Source organism: Trypanosoma melophagium (assembly GCF_022059095.1).
Source record: "Trypanosoma melophagium isolate St. Kilda chromosome Unknown ctg38segment1, whole genome shotgun sequence".
Lineage (NCBI taxonomy): Eukaryota > Euglenozoa > Kinetoplastea > Trypanosomatida > Trypanosomatidae > Trypanosoma > Trypanosoma melophagium.
The window spans coordinates 97501-125493 of record NW_027125176.1 but is presented as its reverse complement, the minus strand read 5'-3'; the positions used below and the strand labels follow the sequence as shown (position 1 = coordinate 125493).

The window sequence follows — 27993 nt, the reverse complement described above, 5'->3', positions numbered from 1 at the left end:
GAAAATATGGGTAACTATAGAGATTCATACTCACGCCTATGAGCTGAGTACTACCCATAAAAAATGAAAAGGAAGTCGATCAGATGCGAATATTGTAACACAGAGATAGTCAGAGATACATACTCAGAGAGTAGCATGTATTTTTCAGAACAAAAAAAAACAATACCTAATCCTTGCAAAACGGGATGTAATTTGCTGAGCATGTGTTTCTGTAGTAATTCAGGACCATCATTTAATAAGCTTGTTAGGGGTGTTGTTTAGTTGTTAAAAAAAAAAATAAATAAATAAAACTTTTCCTCAGAATTCGCTTTATTTTTGCTTCTGCTTCTGCTTCCTCTTCTTCTGGACATAGTTAAATTTGTTGTCGTACCAGTGGTGTACACCGTTTTTGTTTTTCTCTTTGCTTCAGTGTATTTGTTGGAAATAACAAGATTAGTTTTTTAAATATCCTTTCTTTTTTTATTTTCTTATTTTTGTTTTTTAAGTAAAATTCACCAAACGTTAAGATCAAAAAGGAAACAAGGAGAAGAAGAAGAAGGGAAAAAAAAAAGAACACGCAAGATGATATCAAACCTCAAGTACGTTAATCATGCCGCAGTATTGGGCAGTGGTGCATTTGGTACAGCACTTTCCTGTGTGATCGCAAAGAAAGCCAATACCGTCTCAGCATGGCATATCAATGCAGAAGAAGCAGAAATAATGGACAACGAACGAGAAAATATTTTTTTTCTAAAAGGTGTCAAATTGCCAGAAAATATATCTCATACTGCAAATTCTGAGAGATGTGTAAAGGGGAGTGACATTCTCCTTGTTGCCATTCCTACTCAATTTCTTCGTTCATTTTTTAATAAAAACAGAGATGTTATTCAAAAACATATCATAGATCGTAATATACCAGTTGCTGTTTGTTCTAAAGGTATTGAAAAATCTACTTTGCGATTTCCTGCAGAAATTCTTCAAGAATTCTTTCCAAAATACCCTTTTACCGTTCTCGCTGGTCCTTCTTTCGCCATTGAAGTGGCTAAAGGTATTCTTACTCATGTTTGCACAGCTAATGCAGATATTACAAAGGCCCAAGAGGTACAACGTATATTAACTACTCCAGATGGATCTTTCAGATGTTGGTCTACTACTGATACAGTTGGATGTGAAGTTGCGAGTGCGGTTAAAAACGTATTGGCTATTGCATCTGGTATTTATAACGGTCTTGGTAATGGACTTAATGCTCGAGCTGCCCTTATAACACGAGGTCTTCTTGAAATTCGAGATTTAAGTCTTGCTCTTGGTGGTTCAGGTGAGGCAGTATTCGGACTCGCTGGTCTTGGTGATCTTCTTCTTACTTGTTCTTCTGAACTATCAAGAAATTTTACCGTTGGAATGAAACTGGGTAAAGGCATTTCCCTTGAGGAGATACAACGGACCAGCAAAGCTGTGGCAGAGGGAGTGGCCACCGCGGAGCCACTTGAACGACTTGCGGCAAGGTGTAACGTAAAACTCCCTATTGCCCAAGCGGTGTACAAGGTTTTGTATGAAAAAAGTAATGTGCAAGAGACATTTGAAAAACTAAATACCTGCGCTTTATCAGATGAGGGCCTTCCACCCCTGGTACGACCCTCCAAACTCTAGGGAAAAATAATATTTTCTTCTTCTTTTGTTGTTTTTTTTTTTGTTGTTGTTGCTTGAGAACGTGTGAAGGGGAACAGTCTATCCTTATGGATTTCTGATGTAAATAGTAAAAAAAAACCTTCTTTTCCAATACGTTCACATGGCTTATGGTAAAGGGTGGATTTTGGAAGCTCACCCAGCCTATCGGGTAGAGAGAGAGAGAGAGAGAGAGAGAGAAAAAAAAAGAGAGTGGTGGGGCTGAAGGGACTTTCGGCACCACTGTTTATGTAAATATATTAAACGCCCGTAGTGCGGAAGGGTCTTCCGAGTCCCACTGTTGGGTTACTGTTTTTTTTCCTTTTCTTATTTGGAGAAGGGGAAGGAAAACCTGTTAACCATTATAAACATTTTCTTTTCCCTTATTTTATGTTTCCATTGCGTAAAAGTGAGGCGATAGATTCTTTTCTTGAGAGTTTGTGAAAAGAATGGTCTAGCTTTAAGGTTTTTATGGGAAAAATTTTATCTTATGTTATATTTGCGATAATTCTTTTGCGGTTTTTGCTTTCTACGGAGCTTTGTCTTGAAGCGTAAGTTTTGAAAGCATGTCCAAGACATCTCCCTCTTTCACCTTCGCGTGGGGGTGGGATTGTGGGCCGCGTGAAAGACGCTTTCAGCAATTTTTTTTATACATTTTTATAAGCACCAAACGTTAAAGGTTTATAGTAATAAAGAGTTTTCTTCTACTCTCTGCACGATGGAATTCAATGTCATAGGGAGAAATGATAAACTAAAGGATCAAAGAAAAAAATTTTCTCCTTTTTTTCTTTTTCTTCCAGCTTTTTTTTTTTCTATTGGGCAAAACAAAGACGCAGACCATTTTTTGGAGAAAATAAGAAATTATGGAGCGACCTAACCTTACAATGGCCCCAGGTTTGTTTGTTTTTTTCGAAGAAAACCCTCCTTTTCCAACCCTCGCACCGCCCGGAGGGGGAGGCGGGTTTTAAAGGGCTTCTCAGCACCTCCATTTCGTCAGTTCCGTTATTTTTATTAGGAAACAACCCATTCGGGAGAGTAAATTGATGTGTTGCGGAAATCACCGGAAAGGATCACAAAGCCATGCGCCAGCAATAGCGCTTTATTGTGAAAAGGCCGGCCTCCAATACAACCAGAGTAGCAAGGTGAGAATCGGTGACTGGGATTTGAGGGTTTTGTCAAGTATATTTTTCCTTTTTGTTTCTAAGGTAGTTTATGCTGCTTTATCGCTCAAAATTCTTGGGGTGTAGTAAAAACCACGTTTTTCCTTTTCACCGCATGCCTTGATCATTTGCTGCGGCCGCCGGTGGAAAGTGCAGGTGAAAACATTTAATTTTTTATTTTCCACTTTTTATTTTAGAAGCGGATCCAGCGGCACTTGCTTTTTACCCAAAGGACCGCGCCAGAGCCACCCCATTTGAATCGATACAGATGCCCCACCCCATTCGTAAGCGGAATCTTTTCCTACCGACCGCCGGCCTCCGGACCATTTTGCTGCCCAGAATGCTTAAAAACGCGTTGGGCTTCTCCAATCCCTTTTGGGTGGGTGCGGCCGGGGTTGCTGCCGGCGTGCTTCTTCTCAGACGGGGCTGGTTGCTTCTTCTGGAATCGGGAAAAAAGTAAAAGATGGCGGGAGGATGTTGGCAAAGCCGGCGCGCCCCTAATTTCGCAGGCGGAAGCCCAGGCCGAGCGCATTACCTTCTTGCAACCCGGCAACCGTGCAACCCGACGTTTTGCCATCAAAACAAATAGTGACCCACAACAAAGCGCCCCTTTAAAAGGGGTTGAATTGTTCGTTTTTTTTTTCTTTTTGGCTCGTCTTGGGTTGGCGCCGCCGTTGCCCTTAGGGATTCCCGTGCGTCCGATCATGCTGCACAAGAACCCTGCGGATAGATTATTAGGCGAGGGGAAGTTTTTGCTTTTGCTTGGTTAGGGAAAGGGCTTGGTTTTTTGAAGGTGTGCGGGAAAGGGGTTCGTCTAGTTGCAGAAGGCTTCAACATTACCGTTTCTTATGTTCAGAATCGGTTCTGATTTCATGGATTATAGTTTTGATTATTTCCTTTTTTATTTTATTTTTTTCTTTTATTGTTTTATGAGTTGTTAATAGATATCATACGAATACGGATGGCAGTTGTGCTGAATAAAATGGTATTTTCTTTCTTGATGTTTTTCCTTTATAGGATTGCATCAACAAGACCCAACTCAGGCGCATACCCGTTCAGAGAACTGGAATCTAGAATGCATAAATTGAATTGGTCCCATTGTTTTAGCTTCAGAAGAAGGCCTGCAGCAATCCAGACGGTTACGATATTAAAATATGTAGATTAAAATAGCCCGCAACGCATATTTATGCAATTGTTTTTTTTTTTTCATTTTACTCGGCTTTCTCCTGTATTTTTTTTTTATTCCTTATCCCTCTTTCGTCCGTTTTCAACTGAGGGGCCGCAGACAACAAAGCAGGAAACCACATCCCTGCTTTTAAACCTTTCCTGCGCTTATTATTATTTATAAAGAGAGTCTCATTTAACTTCAATTTTTTTTTACTTTCTTTAAATTCTAAACCCCCATGTGGGAAATAGCGGCGGTCCAGCGCACCCTTCCCAGGAAAAAAAATTATCAAACAAGCCAGGTGATGCCACGCTTCTCGCAAAGAAGTTCCGGATGCTTCTTAAATATGAGGAAGTTCCCGGGGTGACTTCATAAATTACTTTTTTGACAGGGTTTCTTGGGGACGAATGCTTCGCCCCAATGCGGGGAGACCCCCCAAAGCTTCTCTAAAGGAAAAAACCCATATCTTAGAAACCAAATTAGCCAAATAAAAGGCCCAAGAAGACACCCACCACATTTTAATTCAATATTTGTCGCAGGGCCCCTGGCGATGCCGAAACCCTTAGGCCAGCCGCAGGGCTTTCCAGCCTCAGGCTGGAAAAAAAGTCAACTACTTTAAACGGGTTGGCTTTCTTTAGAACTTTTTACCGCGAGGAGCTGGCGAACCAAACCCAAAGAAGACGCGCCACCAAGAAAAAAACAAGACCCCTGAAAAGAGGAAACCATTTTTCTACTTTTCTCTTGGGATTGCCGCCGGCGTAACCCACGGCTTTTCCGCGCCAAAGAAGGTGCAGGATAAGATTAAAAACAAACCTGTTAGAGTTGGGCATTTAGGGGGCCCCCGGGCAAACGCGACGCCGCACAACCGCGGCCACCAACGTTTGAATTTGTTCCGGCAAAATGTGTAGGAACTCTTGTCCTTCTAAGCATCTTTAAAACATTATCGAAGCCATCGTTGCTTAATATCACCTCCGGGGCTGCTCGTGTAAAGGCGCCTTTGTTTGTTGCGGGCGCTGCGGTAATGTTTCTCCGAGCGGAAGTTCCTTTGGCATAAGAACTCTTTAGCATACCGAAGCGCAATTACGGCATTAAAGAGATAGTCTGGAATTTGCAGCTTCTGAATTCTCTGTTTTCTTTCTTTTGTGCTGTATTTAGCATAAATGGTATATCGAGGGAATTTTTAGGAGGAAATATCCAGGCAGCACTGCGAAAAAACAGAACCGAATATGCAAATCATGCAGTTATTTCACCATCCAAAAGAAAAAAACGCAGTTTACCACACACAGCAACAAAAAAACGTAGAGTGCCATACAAAGACGTGAAGTGAGCAATTACTTGCTGCAAAATGTTGAGCATCGAGATCGAGAGTTTCTGCATAGTCTGCAAGTTCTTTATTCCCTTTCAAATTGTAGAGAATCTGAAGAAAAACTGTAAATTTTTCGGGATATTTTTCAAGGGAAAGATTCGCCTACAGCGCGGCGATCTGCGATTGGATGGCCTTTTCCTGCAATCTCATTTTATTCCCATTACACTGCAATTTTAGATAATTAAAACCCAATGTCTACTTTTTTTTTGTTGTGTGGTTATTATGTTTTTCTAAAGCCGCATTTCCTGAAAGAGATTGCCAATGGGGACCCTAGAATTTTAAACAAAACACTTGCGGAAACTGAGGGCCACGCCATTTACATCCAGGCCCTTCCCACCCTCAGGCGTTATCGCTGGCTCTGTGGGGTTTAACTAAGGTGGATTGGTGTTTAGTAATTTCTTATAGAAATTACCCACCTTTCTCCCAATAACCTCTTCAATGCCAAAACACAGCGGCCGGGGGTATTTGATGAACTTGCGCAACGCCAATGGCACTTTTACAGCGCTGTATTTGCATACTTTTCCCCTTATAGGTCGCCCATCCTTTTGAGAGTTCTCAAGGGCCCTTTATTTTCCTGTGTTGATTTGCTTGGTGCAAAGCTTATCGCCCCACATTTCCCCGACCGCTTTTGCCATCCAATTGCTTTACAGGAACAGGCGAATGGCAAAAGGTGGCAAAATACATTCCCCGGCGGGCTCGCGCTAAAAAAAAAAGTAACGGAACTGGACGGGAGGAGAAGCAGTAACGGAGGGAGGTCGTCGCATTTGGCGCCGCGTGGATCGCGTTAAAACCCTATTTTTTTTCATGGCCACAGAAACCCAACCCCGACCGTTCCAGGAGATCAAATCCAATCACAACCAACTGGGCAGATTAAAATGATAAGTTATATGGCCCATCCCCTCCCTAACCCTGCCGAATGCAGCAAAGAAAGGTAGGGTTGTAAGAGGTGACCCCCCAAAAAAGAGAGCGGTGGCTGGCGATTCCTTCGGGCGAATTCCCAACTAAAGCAACCCACCGCAAATCACAGACAGACAGACAGACAGACAGACACATACCCACAGACCGAGCTAAATTTCTTCCCGCCCACCCTTGCAAGGAAACAAGCCTAAGCTATATTGATTCCACGAAACACGCACCCAATGCCATTGACGTTACGAAGCCAAACCCCGCTGACGGTGAAGAAGTAGAAAGCAAAAAAAAAAACATGCATCAACAACGGGCGATTTTCAGAGATGGAGCCGCAAAGTCCTTGGACGGAGGTTAACCTATGCGTCGTGTAAAAATAAATTCTGCAAAAATTAGAGCAAGGTGGATATCTTTAAAATAGGTGTACATGGTTCCTTGATTTTCTGTATTCGCGTGACCTAAAATCTTCCATTTCGCAAGGAAAAGCCACCTATAAATATTATTTCCTAATTTGAGCGTACAAAAATATTTAAAACCCCATTTTCCTTGGAAGGAGTTATCTGCAACGCGAAACTCCGATGTAACGCCGTGGATATACTCTTTAATTTTACAAATCCTTCATTATTTGACGCTTTGCTTCAGCCAATGGCCGTGCTAACCATTTAACTAATACCATATGTATAGATCTGAAAACGCTTTTATAAAAGTAGAACCTCCATTAGTAGTAGTGTAGTTTGTAAAAAATTAATATCACAGGAGAAATTCATAATTAGTGCCCGTGCCTTTTGGCAAGGCGGTCGTCACGTGCGCATTTTTTTGATGGATTGAAGTGGTATTTTTTTTGTCACCAGCGGCGTTGGTGATGCAAACTCCAAATCCCAAAATGTTATGAAGAGAAGTTGAATGAACAAGTCACTCTAAACCGAAGAGTAAGATCTTGAAGCTGTGGGGTTGAATCCTGTGACACATTTTTGTCTCCAGGATACTTTTATATCCCCTAAGATCATGCGTCCAAAAATAATAATAATAATAATAATAATAATAATAATAATAATAATACTTGCTGAATTTGGCAAAGAAGCCGCCTTTTCAAGAACCCGCAATTGGCGGCAATCTTATCCACATAATTCCATTAAAAGTCCATATATAAAAATGACTTTGAACCATAAATGGACGCTTTCTACTCCGTGCGCCTCGAGCATTGTTTCAGCCGTAATTGACGCCGGAGAAATATATTCATAGAACTAGATGAAAGAAATGCAATTTGCCTCCGGCGTTTTCATGGGGAATCTTTCGGGGGCCCGGCAACAAGAAGGGATTTATGCGTTTCGTAAAGCCAAATTCAACATGACGCGGCATTCCATTGCATGCCAAGAAACCCATAGCTACTATTTCGGGGGAAAGAAGCTAGCCGACCCCAGTGAGGCCACTGCCGTTGCAGTTGGGGCTTTTACACGGCCATAACCCATCGATTGCAGCAGCAAAAAATCTGATAAGTACGATACGTGAGTTCATTTGTCTTAACCCATAACAAGATGCATAAATCCATCGATATTCCTTAATGTTTTTGCGCAACATTCCAGTTTCCCAACCCACTGAAAAAACACCCACAAACACGCACACGCGGTTACACATATAAACAAAGGAACGGCCAAACTCCTTCCAGGAAACGGCTAAAAAATCCATCTACCCCCAGAGCAAGGAAGAACTATTTTTGAAAGGAGGTTTGCAAACTTGTTTGGGGAGAAACCTGTCAAATCGTGTCATCCTTTGGTTGCCGCACGCCCAACCGAAACCCACAGCGAGCAAATCGCAACCACTGCCCTTTAGGAGACGCTCTAAATCAGAAATGAAATGACGCCAGCAAGAACCGCCGGCCCATGCACTGCGAGTAGGTATCTCTGAGGCTATGGCCTCATTTTGGATTTTTGCCCCTATGTGTGTGCAAAGGGTTTTTTTTTCTTTTTTTTGTACAAGTATAATGCGGTTAAAATCCTTATCCCGTAGAACGCTGTCTTCCCTTTCTTTTTTTTGAGCTTCCAGCTGGCCGGTTGGCTTGACGACGCCGAAAAAGGAAGTTAATACAAAAATAAAACAACAGGTTCACTACCTCAGGAAAGTCCACCTTGCAGAGCCTAAGAGGAAACCACATACCTGCTTCTAATCGCAAAAAAAAAAAAAAACGGAAACTGTGAATTGCCACATCCTTTTTAAACCGTGAGAAATAAAAAAAACAATGACCCACCAGAGATCCTCTCAGCCAGCAGCGGCGCAAAACGCAGCATTAAGAGGTTCCAACAATGCAACAAACACTCGCTAAATACGCTTGACCCAACCGCCGCGCGACGCAGATTAATATGTACTTCTTGTGTTTCGATCAGCCCTTGGGATCATGCTGGTGGTGCTGTGGAAACTCTACGCTGCAACGCGCATCAAAAAAAAAAAACGTGCTGTAGGAAAGCGCCTGTGAGGCATGCGAAGGGCGTTGGGGCTGTGACAAATGGGAAGGCCTTGCTTGAAACCCAATACATGTTCAAAGATATGCGGATTCTTGATTTCAAAAGCTTTTTCAAAAAGAAAAGAAAATAGAAAGTCGTTTAAATTTACAAATTTTTTGGAAAGCTTACTAAAAAAAATTTTTTTTTATCCCACTTGACGTGTAGCCACCCTTCCCTAAGACTAGTCCAAATAACCTTTGCAATAGTGTCAATAAATTCTTGCTTTGAAGAAACCGCCACATCGAAATTTTCTTTGCTTGTGGACCTTCCAATATATTTAAATCGTTTAGAATACTCCTTGCTTCAGAACATTCATGAAGAATGTGATACAGCGTTTCCATCGGTCCCTTATTTATTAACGTGGCAAGGGGTTGTTGGGAAGGAAGGTGAGATCTTCTTGGCTCACTACTGCGAGAACGAAGGCCCTCGGGATTTAGGGTACAATGTATGCGTTGCTGAGCTGCACTACGTCGATTTTCATATTCTTCATCGCAGAAGTCACATTTAATCCGTTCGGTAGGGACAGGCTAATTACTGCGTTGCTTTCTACAGTGAATTTTAAGATTGGAAAAACCACTATAAGTCTTACCGCAGTAAGGACATGCCTTCTCCCTTCTATTAACAGTCGCTTTATTTACCGTTGGTGATTGTTGGGGTGGTGACAGTTGATGATTTGGTGTATCGTCGGTTAATTGATTTTTATACGATAACGCCGCAGATTGTTCTGGTGTGCGGTTGCACATTCTGCACGTTGGCAAGCAGTCCCTTGCACTCCAGAAAAGGCGTCCAAAGAATTCAGACCCACCACACCTAGCACGCGCTAGGTGAATTAGTTCAGGTCTAGTGAGAAGGTCTCCAGTAATCAGCTCTTTCCCGCTCAAGTCTGCCGGTTTATCTCCGCATAGGCTATACCTATGGGTCTCGGTACGTAGTAATCCAATCCACTTTTCCATGAGCTTGCGAACAAGTAGGGCTTCAAGGTCTGTATCCCATAGCGGTTTTACTGTGGGCTCCATGTACTGTCCATTTTCCATACATTCCGTTGCATATTAGTCTTCTAATTCATTTATTTCTACTTCACAATGACTGTAACAAAATTGTAGATGTATTGACTATCCATTAAGAAAAGCTTAATGGGTCGACTCCAGATTTGATCTTCCGTATAATCCGTTTGACCCAGTGGACCTTCGTTGAGGGAAGCTAGAAGAGACCGACTTCCCGTAACAATTAACAAGGTCTTATCTTTCTCCTTGATTCGTGTTAGTACTAATTTATCTAGGGCAAACAGTACGGCTGAGGCCTCGGTTCTATAGCTGCAAGGAACGCTACCGCAATTGATGATAACACGTTCAATAGGGTTTGTGCTGGTTAAGGATTGAAAAAGTAGTGCTACTCCTGCCGACTGTGGATGGGAGACTCCTCCGTCTGTAGAGAGAATCCAACGACGATGTTGGTGAAGATGTAAGACGGCCATGCTAGCTTGATGTTTTTCACAAATGATGGCGGCTTCTTCCGTAAGATTTCGATTATACGATACTTCAAGTCCAAAGGTTACATTGGAGGCAAGGTGGCCCGACCAAGGCAGAATGCTTGTATTGAAAAAACGAACTTCCCGTGTACTGTGCTGGGTTACACCATTTTCTTCCATGAGAGAGTCTACTAAGGAGTAGAGATCTCTACGTGATGCAGGTGAGATAAGAAAACCCCTACGCGGAGGGGGTTATGGAGGCGGACGATGGTGCCATACTTTTTGACACGCCCGTACAAGTTCGCACATTTCAAAACGAGCACGGAATGCAAGAATACGTATGGGCATCATGTTGGCTTCCAATAACGCAGATTCTGGATCCGTTGTTGACGGTACACCGCTTACAATTCTAGCAAGATTTGCTTGAGTCCGCATCAGTGCGTTTTTTGCCACACCGCCGCCCAGCGCCCACGCGGACTCGCTACCATAAAGAAGTTTGGAGAAGCCATATCCAATAACAAAAGGTGCGCATGTCATGCGGTCGAGACCCAGCGTTTTTGTTGGCGACACTTTTTGACTTTGCTATACGAGTTGATGTGGCAAAACTTTGGGCGGTTGCAGCATTGTTGAAGGACAGCCGCGGATCCAACGGTATACCCAGTAGTTTGGGTTTATGTGTAGATCCCAGAGTTGATACATGTATTTCATGGCCAGCATAGAGAAGCGGAAATTTGTGATCAGGATCAAGATTATCTTCAGTTTGCGTTGACATTGTAAACCATGCAGCTTCGCACTTTAACGGATCTACCAGCAGGCCGTTCTGGAAGCTCCATTCATGCAGTTGCTGGAGGATCAAGTTGGCCTTCGGGATAACATCTTCACGAGGCTTTCCCTTGATGATTATAGATAAGTTGTCAGTGTACATGTCCGCTGATGCGTCAGCGGAATCATTGAGCAAGTTGAGGAGCGGGCGTGCATAGAGGGAGAATAGATATGTTCTTGCTAATGAACCCTGCGGAACTCCTCGTAGTGCTGTTCTTTTCTTGCTCTTCGCGTTTCTGAGTCTTCTCCGCGCAAATCTATCACACAATAAATTTCCGAGCCACCTTCTACAGTTTGTCCCAGGGAATGTGGGAAAGCCGTTCACTGAGTACAAGGTGATTGATTGAGTCAAAAGCCTGGCTAAAGTCAATCGAGATCAGCATTTTACGATGTCGTCGGTAATGTATTTGCGTTTCATCGGTATGCTGTTTATTAAGGCGAACGTCAAAATATTCACTTCGATTTGCTCAACAGTGTCTAATAGATGAGCACGTTGCCTAGCTGTGGTGTGCATAAGTCTGTATGCATATTGATGTGGGTGGGGTTTCCAAACCCATAATAATCGCTGAAGAACCATCTTTTCTGCCACCTTACATAATATCGATGTAAGGCTGATAGGGCGATACGCACCAGGATTTTCCGTTGCCTTACCTGGTTTCAATGGCGGGATGACGGTCGCATTGGGACATTGAGCAGGTATAATTCCAGTTTGCCAACTCTGATTTATGCAATTCAAGACGAATTTTCTACCATTATTGGACAAATGGTGGGGAGGCTCACTGGATATTTTATCAGTTCCAGGCGCCTTGCCAATGGGGCATCTCGTAGCGCTGCAAGCAATTCGGTCATGCGAAAAGGGGCATCAAAAGGGGAAGAATAAGAAGATGAAGTGGGAATAAAGTCAGCATCAGATGTGAAAAAAGAACTCTGTGTACCTATAGAGTGGGAAAAAAACCTAAAGAAAGAGAGAAGAAGAGGGTCTCTGTTGGCCTCTTTCATGTCGCCTTCTAGAAAACCTATGCGGTTTATTCCTTGAAGAGGTGGGGGGAAAATGGCGATTCAGTGCGTTCGCCGTTTGACGCGAGGTACTAAGCTTTTTCTTACCCACACTTAAAATACTAGATTTTGCAGAGGAATGGGTGGCCCATTGGCAAGATGATATGTGCTTCCAGAAAAGATGTTCGCCAGGGTTTAGCTTGCTGAGTCGGTGATGAAACTTTTGATTGGGCTTGAAGCTTATCGCCTCTAGGCAACTTCGGGTTGCCCCTTCCATCTCCGTTAGGTTCTCCAAAATCGGTAAATTGAGATAAGGCATTTTCAGAAGATTCGCGTTATGTTCGGCCTTTGCAATCTCTTTCTCCCAAACGGTGGGCCCTCCTTAAATATCCCGCGAGGGAAATGGTGCCGCAGCGCGGTTTGGACGCATTTCGTGAAATCCTTAATATTGCGTGAGATGTTTTGTCGGTCAAATTGTGTGAGCTGGGAGTTGAATTCGGCTGAAAAGGCTGCCCGGCCGCAATTACCCCATCTATGGAAATGACGACGTGTCGATGGTGCAGCTGGGGGATGCCAACGCGGTGTGAAGTCTTCAAGGTATACGATATCAAGCAGTGATCACTGTGGATGGTAACATCTGCAGCCCAGCTTTCCACGTCGAAAAGGCGTTGAAAAGCTAGATCTATGAAGGAGCGTTCCGCAACTCCTCGAGCAAACGTAAACTCTCCCGGTGTATTAATTAGGGAGAGATTTGCATCTGATGTAAGATATAGGAACTCCTGTGCTTCAGCCGATGGCGTTTCTTCCATGTATGGTTCCCAGTGATGATAATGAAGATTGAAATCACCACATAACAGGAAAGGAGAGGATGGCGGAACTGAAGCGAGCAAGCCTCGCATGGTAGATGTGACAACTACCGGTGGGGGTAAATACACACTTGCAATATATATCGATGTATCTTTTGCAAGCGCAACTTCTACAAATACAGCTTCAAGGTTTGGTTCATGGGTATAAGTGTGAAAGTTTACGTGTTGTGAATTTATTCTTAACTAAAACCAAGAGAGTTGCATCTTGGTTTTCCATATTTCTTGTAGAACAAGAACATCCGCACCCTTTGCCAGTAGGGAAGCGAGTTTAGTCGGCGTGAGTAATTGAACATTTAGTTGGAGCACGGAAATGGGGCCAGGATTCTGCCCAATATCACTACTTAACAATAAAGTGTGACGCTATGCATTGGATTTTGCATAATCGATCGGGATGGCGCAGATGAGCGCTGATGGCATTCAGAAAGTATACCATAAAAGGTGCACCATGCGGGTTGCAAAAATAAGGTTCCATCAAACACCCCTCCGACCCGCAAAGCTGAGCGCCCCCTACCGTCCCACCAAACGCAGGTTGATTGGCAATCGCTTGGCTTCCTCTCTATCAGGGAGTGCTGGACCCTGGCAACACATTGAGGCGGTCCGCTGAGCTAGGGACACCCCGCCGTCATACGTTACACCCCGTTCATCACCCGTAGCGGGCTTGTTCGCATAGGAAGTGGCAAAATCAGACGTGAAAATTAATTATCACAGTTTTTCAATAAGCAACACAACCAATAGGAGTTCTTGAAGGTCAGGAAAATATACAAAAGAAGACCTGAATACGGGTTCTGGTTAAGAAAGCTCTCGGTAGAGATTTCTCGTAGATTCTTTTCTCTCGTGTGAGAAAGGCTATAAAATAAAAGAAAAAACAAAAGAATAATAAACCGAAAATAAAGATAAAATACTACAAGGAAATGAGTTCCTTATAAAAAAAGATCTCGTTTTACAGAGTGATATAACCAGGAATAACGGAAGTGCTCTACTGCGATGGCTGGCTTGAAACCATCTCTGCAGAACAAAAAAGAAACGAAGAAGAAATAATTAAAAAAACTCTGCGTCCAAGAAGAAAAAAAAATGATCAGGAAAGCCATGAGGCTGAGCTGCATTCAGTTCGTATTTGGAAGCATCCTAGTTCGCCAAATGACGAAACCGTGACTTTATTTGAGTTTGCAGCGTCCTTTTTACATATATTTCATAAGCTATAACGAACAATTTCTATTGGAAAACAGAATTAGGTGACCCTGTAAAGCCCGCGTGGTTTACCATAGCCTCTTGATGTTTTCCGCAAAGCTTTGGTGGATCGAGAATATTCTTTGCATCAGTGGATTGGAACAAATTTCAGATAAATGTAGCCAAAGCATTCTGCATAATATGTAACTGTGCATGGCCGCACTGAGATATCGGCAGGAAAACGGAAAGAAAAAAAAGAATTGATAGTTGCAAAATTTAACCAAAATAAAAGAATACAATTTCTCTCTTTGAAATTGCAAAGCGGCGCATGCACAGGGTGGTATCTATTCACAAGACCTCGTTCAAAAAGATGGAAAGCAAATTTTCTTACATGATTCACGAAATCGAGGAGCAAGCGTTGTGATGGGGAATCCATTTTCCTGCATTATTTATTTTCTGAAGACAGTGCAAATAACACAGCCACCCCTTGATACGGGGTTTTCGCATCCTTAAAATCAGGTCAATTTTTCAGCAGACACCCCCAAAGTTTGGAAAAGCTGGCCAAAGAATTGGTTGCCAAATGGGCCCGCCACCGCCAAAGAAACGACCCACTACGCTTGGCCAAACTGAGGGTTTGAAGACGCGTTGAAGCGGGGCGCCCGCATTGTTCAAAGGGCTGGGTTTTGCGTCGCGCGGCTGGCGTTCCGGGAATTTGTGGGGAAAATTATAAAGCCGCGCCAGGCATCATCGTGATTTTGAATGTGATGGCAAAAGAAAACATAGCAACGTGGCATTTTGCGGATTTGGAGAATGACATGGGGGATATATCTTTTCAAGAGGGAATATTGTTAAAGAATCTGGTGCCGCGATGGGTGGGCAAATGTCACTCTCTGCGACCCTTTGTGGCGCCTGGTAAAGTTTTCTGCCGGAGAAAGGTCATTAAAACGCACTACCGAATATATTGTGTAAGACATCATGGAATTTATAAATCAAAGGTCTGCTGATAATTAATTCTTACAATTTTTTATTTTGACATTTGAAAAATATTTAAGATTTGGGCTCTTATATCAATTAAATTCCTGAAGGCGTATTCGAGAAAACACTGCTATAACAAAGGGATTTGGTATACAGCAATGCCGGCAAAGGAAAAGATCAAAACCAATTAACTAGAACAAGGCCGCCGGTGAAACAACTATGGTTTAGCCATTGAAAAAAGGATATACCCTGCCAAAGCATTCTATATTGATGATAATCATGGGCGAATTCCATTATATTCGACGATAAGTGGTTGTAGAAAAAAAATACGTTGATAAATAGTAATTAGCTCCATAGACGTCCCAAATTTCCCTGCAGAATAACCGAAACCTCTAAGAAAAGCAAACCAGCAGCAGTGACACCACCAATTTGGTAAACAATGATCTTACGAAAGGTAATCTTGAATGTTTTTGGTTGTTGTTGTTGTTGTGGGCACGATCCCCATTTAGAAGACGGTGTACTGTATCACAGCCGGTGTGGCAATATCTAAACTTATTGAGGTCCTTCTGCAGAAGAATATTTTTATCTGTACAGTTGTAGGTTGCTAATGTTATTTCTTATTGCACATAATTTGCTGTTCAGCATATTTAACTAGGTCCACAAATGGGTTATCAGTCAGAAAAAAGAAATGAAGTTGGTTTTATTTTTTCTTTGGCCGTAAGTACAAAATATCAGTTATTTCTTTAATAAAGTGACCGGTTGGCGTTCCCCAAATGCCTAATTAAACGAAAAAAAGAAATAAATACATTTCTGTATCCATAACTTTCGGTGGGGTTTGCGACTTTCGGTTGGTCAAACCTTTCAATACCCAACAAAAACCTCCTTTGTAGGGGTTCGCATTCCGCAAAATTCGGTGGCGAGAGCGCGGCTGTCCGGCACTTCTCCCCTTTCTATAGGCTCCGCCCAATTCCTTGGAGCGCCGAATCGCGTTAAACAGTGAAAAGCGAACTATCGAACCCAACGCGCGTTGATCGGTGAAGTTTTACCAACTCAAAACAGGAAATTTACCCCTGCCAAACCGCATCCGGCCGCACTGGGTTTCGGAAATGGACAGGGCAGGGCCCAAAGCCAAAAGAGAATAGAGTAGGCGAAACTTTCCTTCTGCCCCGTGGGGAAGTCAGGTGCTGTGGATCGCAGGAACGGGCCGCATGCCAACATTTGTTTGCGCCTTTGCTTTGGGTGGAGTTTCTGCTACCCCATATGGGGTGGATTAAAATGCCATAAACTCTCGTGGATGGGAGTTGTGATTCCCTTTTAATTTCCCTACGTGAGAAAAAAACATTGTAAAAAAAACTTCCCCCTCAAAAAGTATACGAAACACCGGAGGATGGGGAATGTGACGCAAAATCCCGGTTCAACCCTTAGCTATTAAAGGGCAAACCAACGCCACGAGATACAGCAAAGCAGCAACAGCCGCCAATGCGTCAGAGATCCCCGTTTCAGCTCAGGGTCTTTTTTTCATCGTTGCAAAGGAATGGCGCCAAGAAATTGGCGGTACAGAACCCCAATTTCCCAGATAATTTCCGATGCAAATTGCCAGCAACACACCCAGCATCTGGAACACAGAGCCGCTTTGCTCCCCTCAGTAATTCGCATTGGGGTGCTTATGCGAGTTCCCCAAATAAAGAAAATAATAACCCAGATGGGAAATAAAGAGCGAGATACAAATAGAAAGCAGGTTTGCGGGGCCATAGGTTGACAATCGGGGCGCTCGAAGGTCTCAGATCTTTTTTTCTAATCACCAACGGAATCCCCAAACAGAAAGTGATCTTTATAGGAAAAAAGGGAAGACTGTTTTTGTGAGCAATCCGGCTGCCAGAGAATGGAAATAACATTCTTTAAATGAATGGGGACATTTTAAGCGTTAAAAACTTTTCATTCTTATTGTTGCGTTTCTGAAGGCGCGTTGTTATTTTGCGCAGGTGCGCCTATTTCAGAAAATAGTACGAACGCAAATATATATCCAGAAAGTCCCATCTGCCAAGGATCGCAAAGAAAACAGGCAAATCACCGAGGCGACAAGCGACCACCAAAAGCAAGACCCCCTGAGAAACGGAGAAACGGACGGAAAAAAGAGCAATAGAATATATCAAGGTTTGTCCAAAAAGCAATACTTAGGAAGGCATTCCGCAAAAACAAAATTCTTTCCGAAGTTCTTGGGCCCACTTTGCCGGTGACAAAAGCGGCCCGCGCCGGCACCGCAACGGCAAAACGCCGACAGGAAAAAAAAAAGGCGGCGGAAGCATCCTGCCCATTCCACCGCTGGCTGCCGACGGTGGAAAGAGAAACCGGATCGACAACCTTAAAAGGTCAATGCTTGTGTTTCCCGTCGGGTGCGGTCAGGGCGGCGATGCGGGTTCCCGACTCTGCGGCGGAAGGGCGCCAACATGAGTTTTTTTTACCGACGCGTTCCCAAGCTATCATTTTCTTTCCCTACGGATTAGATAAAAATGGTTAATTTTGACGGCGCCTTCTTCAAAAAGCCGCTTTTCTAGACGAAGATCTCTTTTCCTACCTTTCCTACGTTGCGGGGGGCCCCTTGAAGCGCGGCTTTCGGTAAAAGGGGGTAGTGGTTAAGGATTCCTGCGGTGCCCATGGGTTTTGCCAGTTCGGGGCAAAGCAAAGAAAAGTTATATTTTCTAATTCCCGTTGCGCTGGGGTGAAGTGTTAAACAGGGACGACCATTTTCACCAGCATCGCCTGTTGGGGCGGCGTTTGGGGTTGCATGCGCATGGGTGTGAGCGTGCGGTTCTTGCATTTGATGATGCCTCTTCCCCCCGCTTATGTATAGGTTTCCTGGGGGTTCTTGGGGCGGAAGCTGTAAATAAGCTATCCCTCGTTGGCGCCGGCCGCCCCAACGTGGCGCCAAGGTCCAGCGTTCTGTATTTTCGGGGGAAGCCAAGGATCAGCGATCTCTTTCTTCTGCAAAACTCGCTGGAACTTCAGCTACGGCGTCGCACAGCGCTTGGGCCAGCCGCGTCGTGCTGGGGCAGAACTGAATCCAAGAAGGTCCTGGGGCACTTTTCGACGTGCTGTCAGCAGTATCGCTTGTACCAAGTTACTGCTGAGCGAAAGCGTCAAATCCCGGGCAGCGGCGATGATTTACAAGGATGGCGAACTGCTCAGCACCACGCAAAGGGGAGCTGACCCCCTAGCCTGCAGCTACGCGGCTGAAACCATAGCACTATATGAAGGATTGCGGAAACTACTCACGATATTACCGGCAGAAAACCCAACACCCTGCAGAGTTTCCGTATTCTCAGATTCGCTGTCCCTACTGAAAGCGCTCCAGGCTGCTCCCCTAACTGTTACGGATCCTATGCTCCGTAAACTATGGAACCTGATCCTCCAAGTGCAACGTCGCAAAGCCCGCATTCGACTGCAATTTATTTTCGGCCATTGCGGAGTAGAGAAGAACGAAAAATGTGACGCTGAGGCCAAAAAAGCTGCGGAGCATACCCAGAGGAATGGTGCCTGGATTCCCGATGTTATTGCCTACGCCAAACGCATACTCAAGGGGGAGGAAACGCCTCGTCCTTCTCATAGATGGCAAATCACAGGGAACTGGAACCCCACCAAAGACAACCCAGAACTAACACGAGAAGAAGAAACAGCACTTGCAATATTCCGCACAGGAGTCTCGCATCGATATGGGTGGTTGCTGGGAAAAATCCAACCCCATATCCCCCTGGTTGTCGATGGCGCAATCCCCAAGAGGCAAACGACTCGGCCCAACCAAAGCCGCAAGCAACGCAGAGACACCACCCCATGAGCAAATCATCCGAGCCAGCAGCATGCACAGAGTGCGGAGCACAATACTCATGCAGGAACACCGCAGCGCTTCACATGGTTAACAGGCATGGATTTAAGAAGGCCGATGCGCTTTGGAAACTCAAGTTTCCCCATGCACCACCTCCGCCGGACATACCGCCTGAGCCGCCGCCCAGACCAACATCTCCGGTAAATACGTTACCTCGCCAATCAGAGCATGCAGAGAAAAAACATCCCTTTGCATGCAATTTATGTCACCGAACCTTCCCCCAGAAAAACGGATCAACTCGCCACCTCAGGTGCATGCACAACGCAGAATGCCCTCCCGCTGAAAGAAAGCGCCCAAGAGCAGATGAACCAATACCAGAGGGATCGGCATTTCCATGTGACAAATGTGAAATGATAGCGCGCTCTAAAACAGGCCTCAAAGCCCACATTAGAGCACACCATCCTGAGGACCCCAGTAAAGACGCACCCGGCACGCAGTTAATCCCACAGCCAGCATCGCTGCGCTGTGAATTTTTCTAAGGGATTTCGGTAACATAGGAGCTCTATCGTGCCATAAAAAGCAAAAACACCCACCTGGAACTCCGATATTGCCGATTAAGATAAAGGTAACGTTTCCCAGAAATAAGAAACGTCAGCGAGACTCGTCGCCACCTGAACGTGAGGACCGCGGCAAGGTTCAGTGCGGTATGTGTGCAAGAAGTCCTACGCCAGCACGCCTTCACTCGCCATTCACTGCAGAAATTTTCACCATGGCGAAGGCATGCCTGCCAAAGGGGCAACCAAATCCTCCCGATGCAAGGGCGAGAACATAAGATACCTTGCGACCCTGATTTGCCCCACATGCAACAGACAATGCATGAGCAAATCAGGCCTCACACAACACCGCATGTCTCAACACGGGTATCAGCATATTCGCGCGCATACTAGCCAACGCACCGGCTGCGAAGAAACAGCACTGCATCTCTTGAGTTGCCCCGCCCTTCGTCTATTGCGAATAAAGTATGCTATAACAGATATCCCTCTCCAGAAACTGTGCTTTTCTAAACAGTTAGCCCAGTTCCTTCTGGCAGTGGAGCGGAACTATGCGATACCACAGACTTCGCGGTCCAGGACCCCTACGCCTCCTTCCTCCACCCTGTAAGGCCTCTACACCCCTCCAAGACCAGCGACGAGCTCGATTATGGAATCCCTGAGAGGATTAGTCTCCAGAGACATTTATCGCGACCCCCAACAAGCAACAAAAAACAGAGGAGATCATTGGGGCCCAATCATTAAATAAAAAACCAAAAATAACAAAAATTAATAACAAAAGGAGAGTGGCTGACGGGCTCTGGGAAAGGATGGTGGGAGCAGAGAATCTCTCGTAGACTGTTTTACTTCGCATGGATTGTTTATAAAACTAAAATAAAACAAAACTTGAAAATAACAAAACTCAAATAATAAAAACCCAAAAATAACAAAATAAATATTACAAGAGCTTGAGGATCCCACAAAGCGAAGAGATTTTTCTCTCAAACACCGCTCTTCATAGAAAGTAACCTTGGTGCTCTACGTTGAGAAGCTGATAGCCGTACCGTTGGGGTAAAACCCATAAAGACACGAGGGATAAATAAAAAGTTCGAACTTCACCATGGCAGAATCTATGAGTTGGGGGAATCGGACTGGATGTAATTTACTTCTTGGGACATGCGCGAAAGAAGCAAGGATGAACTAATGAAGCACAACAACATGTTCTGCAGCGAAAACAAACCAGTGTTGCAGTGCACATCTGATGGTTTTTCCCTTGGAATGTGTTCCTCCATTTTTGTGTCTGAAGAATTGTCTCAGGAGTGGCACCGCTGCTTTGAGAGAGTTGTGCTTTGCCCGTGTGTCGTTCACTCTGTGGGATGGGGGGCCGATGTTGGAGAAAGATGGGTTGCTGAGGGGTATATATGTGATCGTACCTTCCTCATATACATTGTGGAGGGGGTGGGGGATGTGTGTATGTTTTTGTTTTTTGGGAGGTCACGGGAAGGAGAAGTTGGAGGCGAGGCGGGTTGTGCAGCACCCCTCTACTCTGCCCCTTGATGGACTCTGCTGCCGTGTGTCTGTTTTGTTATTCGGCACTCTGTCAGTTCCCAGTGCTTCTCCTGCAGTTGGGAGTAAATGCTGAGTGTGGGTGGCAGCAGTGGTTTTCTTGTTGCCGCATCATTGCGGCCAGAGATGCTCTTACTGGTGGAGCATGGATGGGTGACGTGGGATGTGCTTGTTGTTGGTTTTTTTGTGTGAGGGGTTGGTGTGTTCCTTTTTCTTTGGTATTTTATGCAAAACGAGTGTGTGTGTGTGTGTGATTTATTTCTAAATGGATGCCTCATTCAATTATTTGCCTTCAGGGTATCCCAGTGGTGCTCGTTACGCTGAGTTCCATGTTTTCCCATGGTTGCATCTTCAGTCCCATTGTTGTTGTCCTGTTTCTCTCTGTGTTTGTGCTGCCCTTCACCCATTTCTCTCTGCCATGTGTGTTAGCTGTGCGTCTCTTACTCTTTTTCTCTTCTTCCTTGTTACCACAGACCCAAGCAACCCACAGTGAAATTGAATAACAAGGATGTTCGTCCAACTGCGCCGTCTGGTGTGCCTGTTGTTACTTCTGCAGTGCTGTTTGGGTGTGAGGCCGGTAAAGGCGGAGGAGTACCCGACAAAAAAAGATGTCGAAGTTGCGGAAAAAAAACTGAACGAATGGATAGTCTTGGCGGACAAGTTGCTTGCGGAGGGTGAGGGTTGTTATTCTGAATGGCTCGATGCAGTGTATAAATGCGGTAATAGTTCTGAACGTGTCAAGGAGGCCGCCGAAACGGCTAAAGAGGTGGGTGTTGGCGAGTGTCGAACAAGTTGTGGGCAGCAGCAGTCAGAAGTTGAAGCAAAGATAACGAAAATCCAGGATGCAATCAACGAATCGAAGACATCGCTCAACAATAGAGCGTTTATAACTCTGGCATGTTTCAACATTCTTGGAAATATGAAACACGAGGCAGAAGGTGTGAAGGAAGAGGGTCTAAGGTATTATTTCAGTGTGATTGATGATGCAGGAGTGAGTCTCAGGACAGAAGCGAGAGTAAGACTACTAAACAAAAGCAAAGAGAAACACAAAAGAGTCACCACGGTAATCGGAAAACTCTCTGTCGCCAATAAATGGGGACAGTCCTATGCAAATGAAGCTGCCGAAAATGTAAGAAAGGCCGAAAAAGTGATCGGACGGCTCAAAAACATAAGCAAGAAAGAATGTCCGGAGAGTTGCGGGGAAGTGGCAGCACAAACAGCGAAGGTGGAGAGGGCAATAGGAAAGGTAGAAAGCAACACTGTCGTAATGGGGAAATTGAATGCTTCGTGGAAGAAGGCTGCCCAACGAATAGCAACGGCAAATAGGGAGGAAGAGGAGAGGCTGGCAAAGGAGGCGGCTGAAAAAGAACGGCCGAGAATGGAAGCAGAGGAACAAGCAAAAAGAAAAGAGGAAGAAAAGAAAAGAATTGAAGAAGAAGCGCGAAGGAAGGCGTCAGAAGAGGAAAAGAGGAAGGCGGAAGAAGAAAAGAAAAGGGCCGAAGAAGACACGGCGAGAAAAGCAGCGGAAGCAGAAAAAGCAAGAAGAGCCGCAGAAGAAAAGGAAAGAAGGGATGAGGAAGAAAAAAAAAGGGTTGCGGCAGAAGAGGCGGGAAAAAAAGCTAAAGAGGAAGAAGCGGAAATAAAGCAAGCCAAGGAAGAGCTGGAGAAGAAGAAAGAAAAGGACGGCAGCAGCAGTCCTGCATTGTCGCACAGTCCCTTGTTGCTTCTTGTTCTGCTGTGTGTGTTGGGTTGCACTCTTGTGTGCTGATTGGTGTTTCCATGACACACAGCTGCACAGTGTTAACCTTTGTTTGACTGGACATGGATGCATTGTAGGGTCACTTTTCTTTTTAATGGATCTTGAAATGTTTCTTCTTTTCCAGTACGATAAATCTCTTGTTTGCTTGTTTGTAAATGGATACATCTATTGCATTCCCTATGGCGCTCAACAGACGACAAACCATCTTTTTTGTGATGGAGTGTTCTTTTTCTTTGTTCGCATTATCTGGGTTCTGCGTTGCCGCCGTTCACTGTGTGTGTGTGTTCCGTAATGTTACTAACTTTTGCTTTTACCCATGGGAATGGGATAGAATCCCCAATGTGTTTTAATTGCTGTGACTGAAATGTGAAGAATGGCAGGCGGTTCAAGACACACAAACACGCGCACAGTAATAACCTTTCTTCTCTTTGTGTGTGTGTGGACTGTCATCATGTGTGTGCATCATTCCCATTGCTCGCCCTGTACGAAAGGCACACACACCAACTGCAGGGAATTGTGTTCTTGTCTCCTGAACATGTTCGCATGATGATCACGGCTTTCTTTTCATTTTGTTTGTTTTCATTGTTTTGTTTTCCCCTTCTGTGGTGCTGTGTGTGCGTGTCTGTTCTGCTGCAATATGGTGGTGTGCTCCTCAAGCCAACCAATAGGCGTGGTGCTTTGTGTTTTCCCGCACCGTGCATCAGTACAGACACGCAGTCCTCTGCAGACCAATTCTTTTATACACTCTTCCCTTCTTTCTTTTTGTGTGTGTTTTCTTTTCATAATTAATTGGCACTGTGTGTCTCTTTTGCGTTTCCCCATGCACCTTGTGTGTGTTGGGTTTTGTGTGATAATCTCTTTTTTATTGCTAATTGCAAGCTGCAGGCTATGCAAACAGTGAATACTTGGTCACTATACTTTTACCATATAATAAATACTCGTTATGAACCATAAAGTGGATGTGACTGTCTTCAGGCATCGCAGCCACATTAAGTCATGAATTTCTTTTGGTTTTTTTTCATTTTTGCTCTATTATTGTGTCTGCCTCACGCAGTCACTCTCTTTTCTTTACATTTTTATTTTGGTGAAAATATTGGTGGGTTGTGGGTGTTTGAGTGTGCCCTTCCTATGTGTGTCCTTGTGTGTGTGTTGGGGTTTCTCCTCGCACCGCCCACGTAATGAAAACACATTTCTTCGTTCTCGCCTTCTCTCTCTGTTGGTGGTGTCACTCACGGCATGACCGCGAGTATATTTCTCTGCCCTTGTGGTGTAGTGTGGTGTGTGGCTTGCTTGAGTGACTGCAGCCTGCGGGGAGGGACTGAGACTGATCCGCTTCGGCCTCACGTAATGGGTCTGTTTTTTTCTTTTTGGGGTGCGTATTGATGCAATGGTTTGATTGGTGTGGGTGAATGCGGCTCTAATTGGGAGTGTCAGCTGTGATTGGTGTGTTATTGTGTGCCGCTGATATCCTGTTTTTCTTTTTTCCGTTGCTCTTGTGTTTTCTGTTCCTCTCTGCAGGTGTGTGACTCAGTGTAGGGTTTTAGTGTATGCCTTAGTGCCTCTCTGGCATGGGCATGTGGGTGAGATGGAAACTCTGTGTTGCTGGACCGCGCCGCTGCGGATTCTCGGTGGTTGGTGTGTTTCTGCTGGACGCTGATGTGTTTGCGGTGCGCTAACTGTCGGTGTGGCGATATCTCCTGCCGCGTGTTTGAGGGGCTGGAGTGAAGGTGCGGTTCCTTTGCGTTGTTGTGTGATTGGGGCCGCACATGAGTGCACTGTTGGGATTCCCTCTGTTGTGAGTTGCAATCTGGCGAAGTGATGGTGAGGGGCTGGGCGAAGAGAGCATGGAGCCATGTTTGTGGTTTGATTCTGCTCTGACTCTGTGGTGTGTTTGCACTTCTCCTTGTTTTTTTCTGTTGTTGTTGATTGGGCTGCAGTTAACGTGTGCGGCTGTTATGGTTGGTGTGCCGTGCCTCCCCGCCACTTTCTCTTTCTCTCTATCACTGTGTGTTTTTGGGAATGTGATGTGAACCATCGAGACATTTGCATTGACCACAACGTGATTCTCGGACCTCTTTGCGCCAAGCCACCCAACACAGGCACGGGACTGAAATGCCACACTTCTTCCCCTCACACACCGTGACTCCTTTCTTTCCTCTCCTCCACGCAAACTCGCATCCCGTCCTGTTTTGCGTGGCTCACGCTCAGCGTTCAACTCTTGCATTCGGGGGAAGGGCATTCCAAACGCGAAGGCTCACGGCAGCGTGGGGCACCTATATATACAAGCACGCCTGGAGGCTCATCTTGAACGGGATCGCACTCCAAACGCAATCGCGTTGGCCTGGTCGAAATTCCTGTCCGACGACAGTTGCGGCGCGGCATGCACTCCAAACATGCACGTCACACAGCAACACGCCAACACAAAAACACAACCACTTTTTGCGTCCCTCTCCAAACGAGAGAACATGCATGGGCTGGCATGAGCGGCATGCTTCGCTTCGGCGGGGCTCGAGGGGCACTTTACGTCCCGAGGCGCTGAACCTTGAGGCCTGAAATATCATGCTCAGGGACTTTGAACTTGAGAGAGATAGAAAGGAGGTGAGAAGGAGAGGGGAAAGGATGAAACCCGGCAACCAGTCTGCACGAGGCGCGAGCCGCTCGTCGTGGGGCTCGTTGTCGGGTTTCGCCCTTTACTTTTTTCCCCGCGACGGTGATGAAGCAGACGAAACTGTGGCCTCGACATCGCTGGCGTCTTAGCGGAAAAGACGGGGCGGCGACGGGAGAAGATGTGACCCCACCGCCGTCTTGGAAGGAGGGCGATGGCGCAACCCCTTCCTTCCCTTACATTCCCGGCATCCGTCTCGCGTCATTGCGCCCGAGCCGTGGGCAGCAGACACACAACCGTGGGTCAAGGGCATCCGAGAAAACCTCGTCTTGAACATGCAACGCACGCCCCACGTCCCTCCAGGATTGTAGCTGAACACTGGCGATGGGGTGCGCGGCATGCAAGGGGAACCCCCTAAAGAAGAGAACCGCCTTTCAACGAGGACTGCCACGCACAGAAAACGGCAATTACCACACGAGCACCTTCCCCCATAAGGACACCTTCCCCCATAAGGAGACTTTCCCCATAAGAACACCTTCCCCCATAAGAACACCTTCCCCCATAAGAACACCTTCCCCCACAAGAACACCTTCCCCCACAAGAACACCTTCCCCCACAAGAACACCTTCCCCCATAAGAACACCTTCCCCCACAAGAACACCTTCCCCCATAAGAACACTTTCCCCCATAAGAACACTTCCCCCATAAGAACACCTTCCCCCATAAGAACACCTTCCCCCATAGGGAGACTTTCCCCATAAGAACACCTTCCCCCATAGGGAGACTTTCCCCATAAGGACACTTTCCCCCACAAGAACACCTTCCCCCATAAGAACACTTTCCCCCACAAGAACACCTTCCCCCATAAGAACCCTTCCCCCACAAGAACACCTTCCCCCACAAGAACACTTTCCCCCATAAGGACACTTTCCCCACAAGAACACCTTCCCCACAAGAACACCTTCCCCCATAAGAACACCTTCCCCCACAAGAACACCTTCCCCCATAAGAACACCTTCCCCCACAAGAACACCTTCCCCCATAAGAACCCTTCCCCCATAAGGACACTTTCCCCCACAAGAACACCTTCCCCCATAAGAACACCTTCCCCCACAAGAACACCTTCCCCCATAAGGACACTTTCCCCCACAAGAACACCTTCCCCCACAAGAACACTTCCCCCCATAAGAACACCTTCCCCCACAAGAACACCTTCCCCCATAAGAACACCTTCCCCACAAGAACACCTTCCCCCATAAGAACACCTTCCCCCATAAGAACACTTTCCCCCATAAGAACACCTTCCCCATAAGAACACCTTCCCCCATAAGAACACCTTCCCCCCATAAGGACACTTTCCCCCACAAGAACACCTTCCCCCATAAGAACACCTTCCCCCACAAGAACACTTTCCCCCATAAGAACACCTTCCCCACAAGAACACCTTCCCCCATAAGAACACCTTCCCCCCAAGAACACCTTCCCCCATAAGAACACCTTCCCCCACAAGAACACCTTCCCCCATAAGAACACTTTCCCCCATAAGAACACCTTCCCCCATAAGAACACCTTCCCCCATAAGAACACCTTCCCCATAAGAACACCTTCCCCCACAAGAACACCTTCCCCCATAAGGACACTTTCCCCCACAAGAACACCTTCCCCCATAAGAACACCTTCCCCCATAAGAACACCTTCCCCATAAGGACACTTTCCCCCACAAGAACACCTTTCCCCACAAGAACACCTTCCCCCATAAGGACACCTTCCCCCATAAGAACACCTTCCCCCATAAGGACACCTTCCCCCACAAGAACACCTTCCCCCATAAGGACACCTTCCCCACAAAGAACACCTTCCCCCATAAGGACACTTTCCCCACAAGAACACCTTCCCCATAAGAACACCTTCCCCCACAAGAACACCTTCCCCCATAAGAACACCTTCCCCAATAAGAACACTTTCCCCCATAAGAACACCTTCCCCCACAAGAACACTTTCCCCCATAAGAACACCTTCCCCCACAAGAACACTTTCCCCCATAAGGACACCTTCCCTCTTTGGCCGGGCCCGCGCTCCGGGGGAATTTCCGCTTTGGCGAGTGCCGTGCGTTTGCCGCTGCTGTGCGCTATCGGGTCTCTTTTCGGTGGTGTCGGGGCACATTTTTGCATACAAGCTAGCTGTTGCAGGTGGCGGGTTGTTCCGGTGTTTTGGGTTGTGCCGGCCCGGTGGCGTCGCCGCCGCCGCCTGTCATGACTTTGGTTGGGTGGCGGTTCTGCGGCCGAAGCGGGCGGCCTCTACAACAGTTGCCCCTGTGCTAATTTGCTGTTTTATTGGTTGTGATTCATGTTTTGTGCGTTCATAGCTTCTGTGTTGTTGTGTTGCTACGCCCGGGTGGGGTTGCGCGGTGCCGGGGGTGGACTGGGCCGCCCCGGACTCGTCCGTGTGGTGGGGTCGGGGCCCCGCCGCCGTATTTTTTTTGAGTGCCGGGGGCGTCCACCGGTTTTGGCCGTAGTCATTTGTGTTTCTTTGTGTGCTGCGCGCGTTTCCGCTTTCCTCTGCGGCACCGCGCGTCGCGCTCTGGCTCCCGCGGGGTGGGCTGGCGGGCGGGTGGGGGAAGGGCGGGCTCCGGCCCGAGGGGGTCCCCTGGGGGAGGGTCGGGGTGGGGATATGTCAGACCCCC

At 46.0% G+C, this 27993-nt stretch overlaps 16 protein-coding genes across 16 annotated transcripts; 5 read left to right on the top strand and 11 right to left on the bottom strand.

Annotated features, from left to right (window-relative positions):
- Positions 1 to 561: 561 nt before the first annotated feature.
- Positions 562 to 1626, top strand: LSM04_008155 (Glycerol-3-phosphate dehydrogenase; the record flags this gene model as incomplete). Its single annotated transcript, XM_067338245.1, has 1 exon — positions 562 to 1626. One exon carries the CDS (start codon positions 562 to 564, stop codon positions 1624 to 1626), a length of 1065 nt encoding a protein of 354 aa, XP_067188248.1.
- A 1476-nt stretch (positions 1627 to 3102) lies between these two features.
- On the bottom strand, positions 3103 to 3378 carry LSM04_006927 (uncharacterized protein; the record flags this gene model as incomplete). Its single annotated transcript, XM_067338244.1, has 1 exon — positions 3103 to 3378. The coding sequence occupies one exon, from the start codon at positions 3376 to 3378 to the stop codon at positions 3103 to 3105; it is 276 nt and encodes a 91-aa protein (XP_067188229.1).
- Positions 3379 to 4782: 1404 nt separating this feature from the next.
- Positions 4783 to 5034, bottom strand: LSM04_006438 (uncharacterized protein; the record flags this gene model as incomplete). The annotated part of the gene is made up of 1 exon (XM_067338243.1): positions 4783 to 5034. One exon carries the CDS (start codon positions 5032 to 5034, stop codon positions 4783 to 4785), a length of 252 nt encoding a protein of 83 aa, XP_067188222.1.
- Positions 5035 to 7495: 2461 nt separating this feature from the next.
- LSM04_008288 (uncharacterized protein) lies at positions 7496 to 7702 on the top strand (the record flags this gene model as incomplete). Its single annotated transcript, XM_067338242.1, has 1 exon — positions 7496 to 7702. The coding sequence occupies one exon, from the start codon at positions 7496 to 7498 to the stop codon at positions 7700 to 7702; it is 207 nt and encodes a 68-aa protein (XP_067188250.1).
- Positions 7703 to 9263: 1561 nt separating this feature from the next.
- Positions 9264 to 9770, bottom strand: LSM04_009252 (uncharacterized protein; the record flags this gene model as incomplete). The annotated part of the gene is made up of 1 exon (XM_067338241.1): positions 9264 to 9770. One exon carries the CDS (start codon positions 9768 to 9770, stop codon positions 9264 to 9266), a length of 507 nt encoding a protein of 168 aa, XP_067188265.1.
- Positions 9771 to 9808: 38 nt separating this feature from the next.
- On the bottom strand, positions 9809 to 10384 carry LSM04_000393 (uncharacterized protein; the record flags this gene model as incomplete). Its single annotated transcript, XM_067338240.1, has 1 exon — positions 9809 to 10384. The coding sequence occupies one exon, from the start codon at positions 10382 to 10384 to the stop codon at positions 9809 to 9811; it is 576 nt and encodes a 191-aa protein (XP_067188166.1).
- Positions 10385 to 10456: 72 nt separating this feature from the next.
- LSM04_001995 (uncharacterized protein) lies at positions 10457 to 11129 on the bottom strand (the record flags this gene model as incomplete). Its single annotated transcript, XM_067338239.1, has 2 exons — positions 10457 to 10685; positions 10753 to 11129. 2 exons carry the CDS (start codon positions 11127 to 11129, stop codon positions 10457 to 10459), a joined length of 606 nt encoding a protein of 201 aa, XP_067188181.1.
- A 273-nt stretch (positions 11130 to 11402) lies between these two features.
- Positions 11403 to 12341, bottom strand: LSM04_001031 (uncharacterized protein; the record flags this gene model as incomplete). The annotated part of the gene is made up of 2 exons (XM_067338238.1): positions 11403 to 11856; positions 12043 to 12341. 2 exons carry the CDS (start codon positions 12339 to 12341, stop codon positions 11403 to 11405), a joined length of 753 nt encoding a protein of 250 aa, XP_067188174.1.
- Positions 12342 to 12357: 16 nt separating this feature from the next.
- LSM04_002754 (Endonuclease/exonuclease/phosphatase) lies at positions 12358 to 12921 on the bottom strand (the record flags this gene model as incomplete). The annotated part of the gene is made up of 1 exon (XM_067338236.1): positions 12358 to 12921. One exon carries the CDS (start codon positions 12919 to 12921, stop codon positions 12358 to 12360), a length of 564 nt encoding a protein of 187 aa, XP_067188187.1.
- Positions 12922 to 14160: 1239 nt separating this feature from the next.
- LSM04_008347 (uncharacterized protein) lies at positions 14161 to 15059 on the top strand (the record flags this gene model as incomplete). The annotated part of the gene is made up of 2 exons (XM_067338235.1): positions 14161 to 14233; positions 14707 to 15059. 2 exons carry the CDS (start codon positions 14161 to 14163, stop codon positions 15057 to 15059), a joined length of 426 nt encoding a protein of 141 aa, XP_067188253.1.
- A 316-nt stretch (positions 15060 to 15375) lies between these two features.
- Positions 15376 to 16248, bottom strand: LSM04_008203 (uncharacterized protein; the record flags this gene model as incomplete). The annotated part of the gene is made up of 2 exons (XM_067338234.1): positions 15376 to 15550; positions 16088 to 16248. The coding sequence occupies 2 exons, from the start codon at positions 16246 to 16248 to the stop codon at positions 15376 to 15378; spliced, it is 336 nt and encodes a 111-aa protein (XP_067188249.1).
- A 316-nt stretch (positions 16249 to 16564) lies between these two features.
- On the top strand, positions 16565 to 17548 carry LSM04_006812 (uncharacterized protein; the record flags this gene model as incomplete). The annotated part of the gene is made up of 2 exons (XM_067338233.1): positions 16565 to 16702; positions 17213 to 17548. 2 exons carry the CDS (start codon positions 16565 to 16567, stop codon positions 17546 to 17548), a joined length of 474 nt encoding a protein of 157 aa, XP_067188228.1.
- Positions 17549 to 17581: 33 nt separating this feature from the next.
- LSM04_001392 (uncharacterized protein) lies at positions 17582 to 17848 on the bottom strand (the record flags this gene model as incomplete). The annotated part of the gene is made up of 1 exon (XM_067338232.1): positions 17582 to 17848. The coding sequence occupies one exon, from the start codon at positions 17846 to 17848 to the stop codon at positions 17582 to 17584; it is 267 nt and encodes an 88-aa protein (XP_067188179.1).
- Positions 17849 to 21454: 3606 nt separating this feature from the next.
- On the top strand, positions 21455 to 22272 carry LSM04_001169 (uncharacterized protein; the record flags this gene model as incomplete). Its single annotated transcript, XM_067338231.1, has 2 exons — positions 21455 to 21906; positions 22065 to 22272. 2 exons carry the CDS (start codon positions 21455 to 21457, stop codon positions 22270 to 22272), a joined length of 660 nt encoding a protein of 219 aa, XP_067188177.1.
- Positions 22273 to 24978: 2706 nt separating this feature from the next.
- LSM04_000349 (uncharacterized protein) lies at positions 24979 to 25266 on the bottom strand (the record flags this gene model as incomplete). Its single annotated transcript, XM_067338230.1, has 1 exon — positions 24979 to 25266. One exon carries the CDS (start codon positions 25264 to 25266, stop codon positions 24979 to 24981), a length of 288 nt encoding a protein of 95 aa, XP_067188164.1.
- A 511-nt stretch (positions 25267 to 25777) lies between these two features.
- On the bottom strand, positions 25778 to 27353 carry LSM04_009319 (Hexapeptide repeat; the record flags this gene model as incomplete). Its single annotated transcript, XM_067338229.1, has 2 exons — positions 25778 to 26360; positions 26521 to 27353. The coding sequence occupies 2 exons, from the start codon at positions 27351 to 27353 to the stop codon at positions 25778 to 25780; spliced, it is 1416 nt and encodes a 471-aa protein (XP_067188266.1).
- Positions 27354 to 27993: the final 640 nt, after the last annotated feature.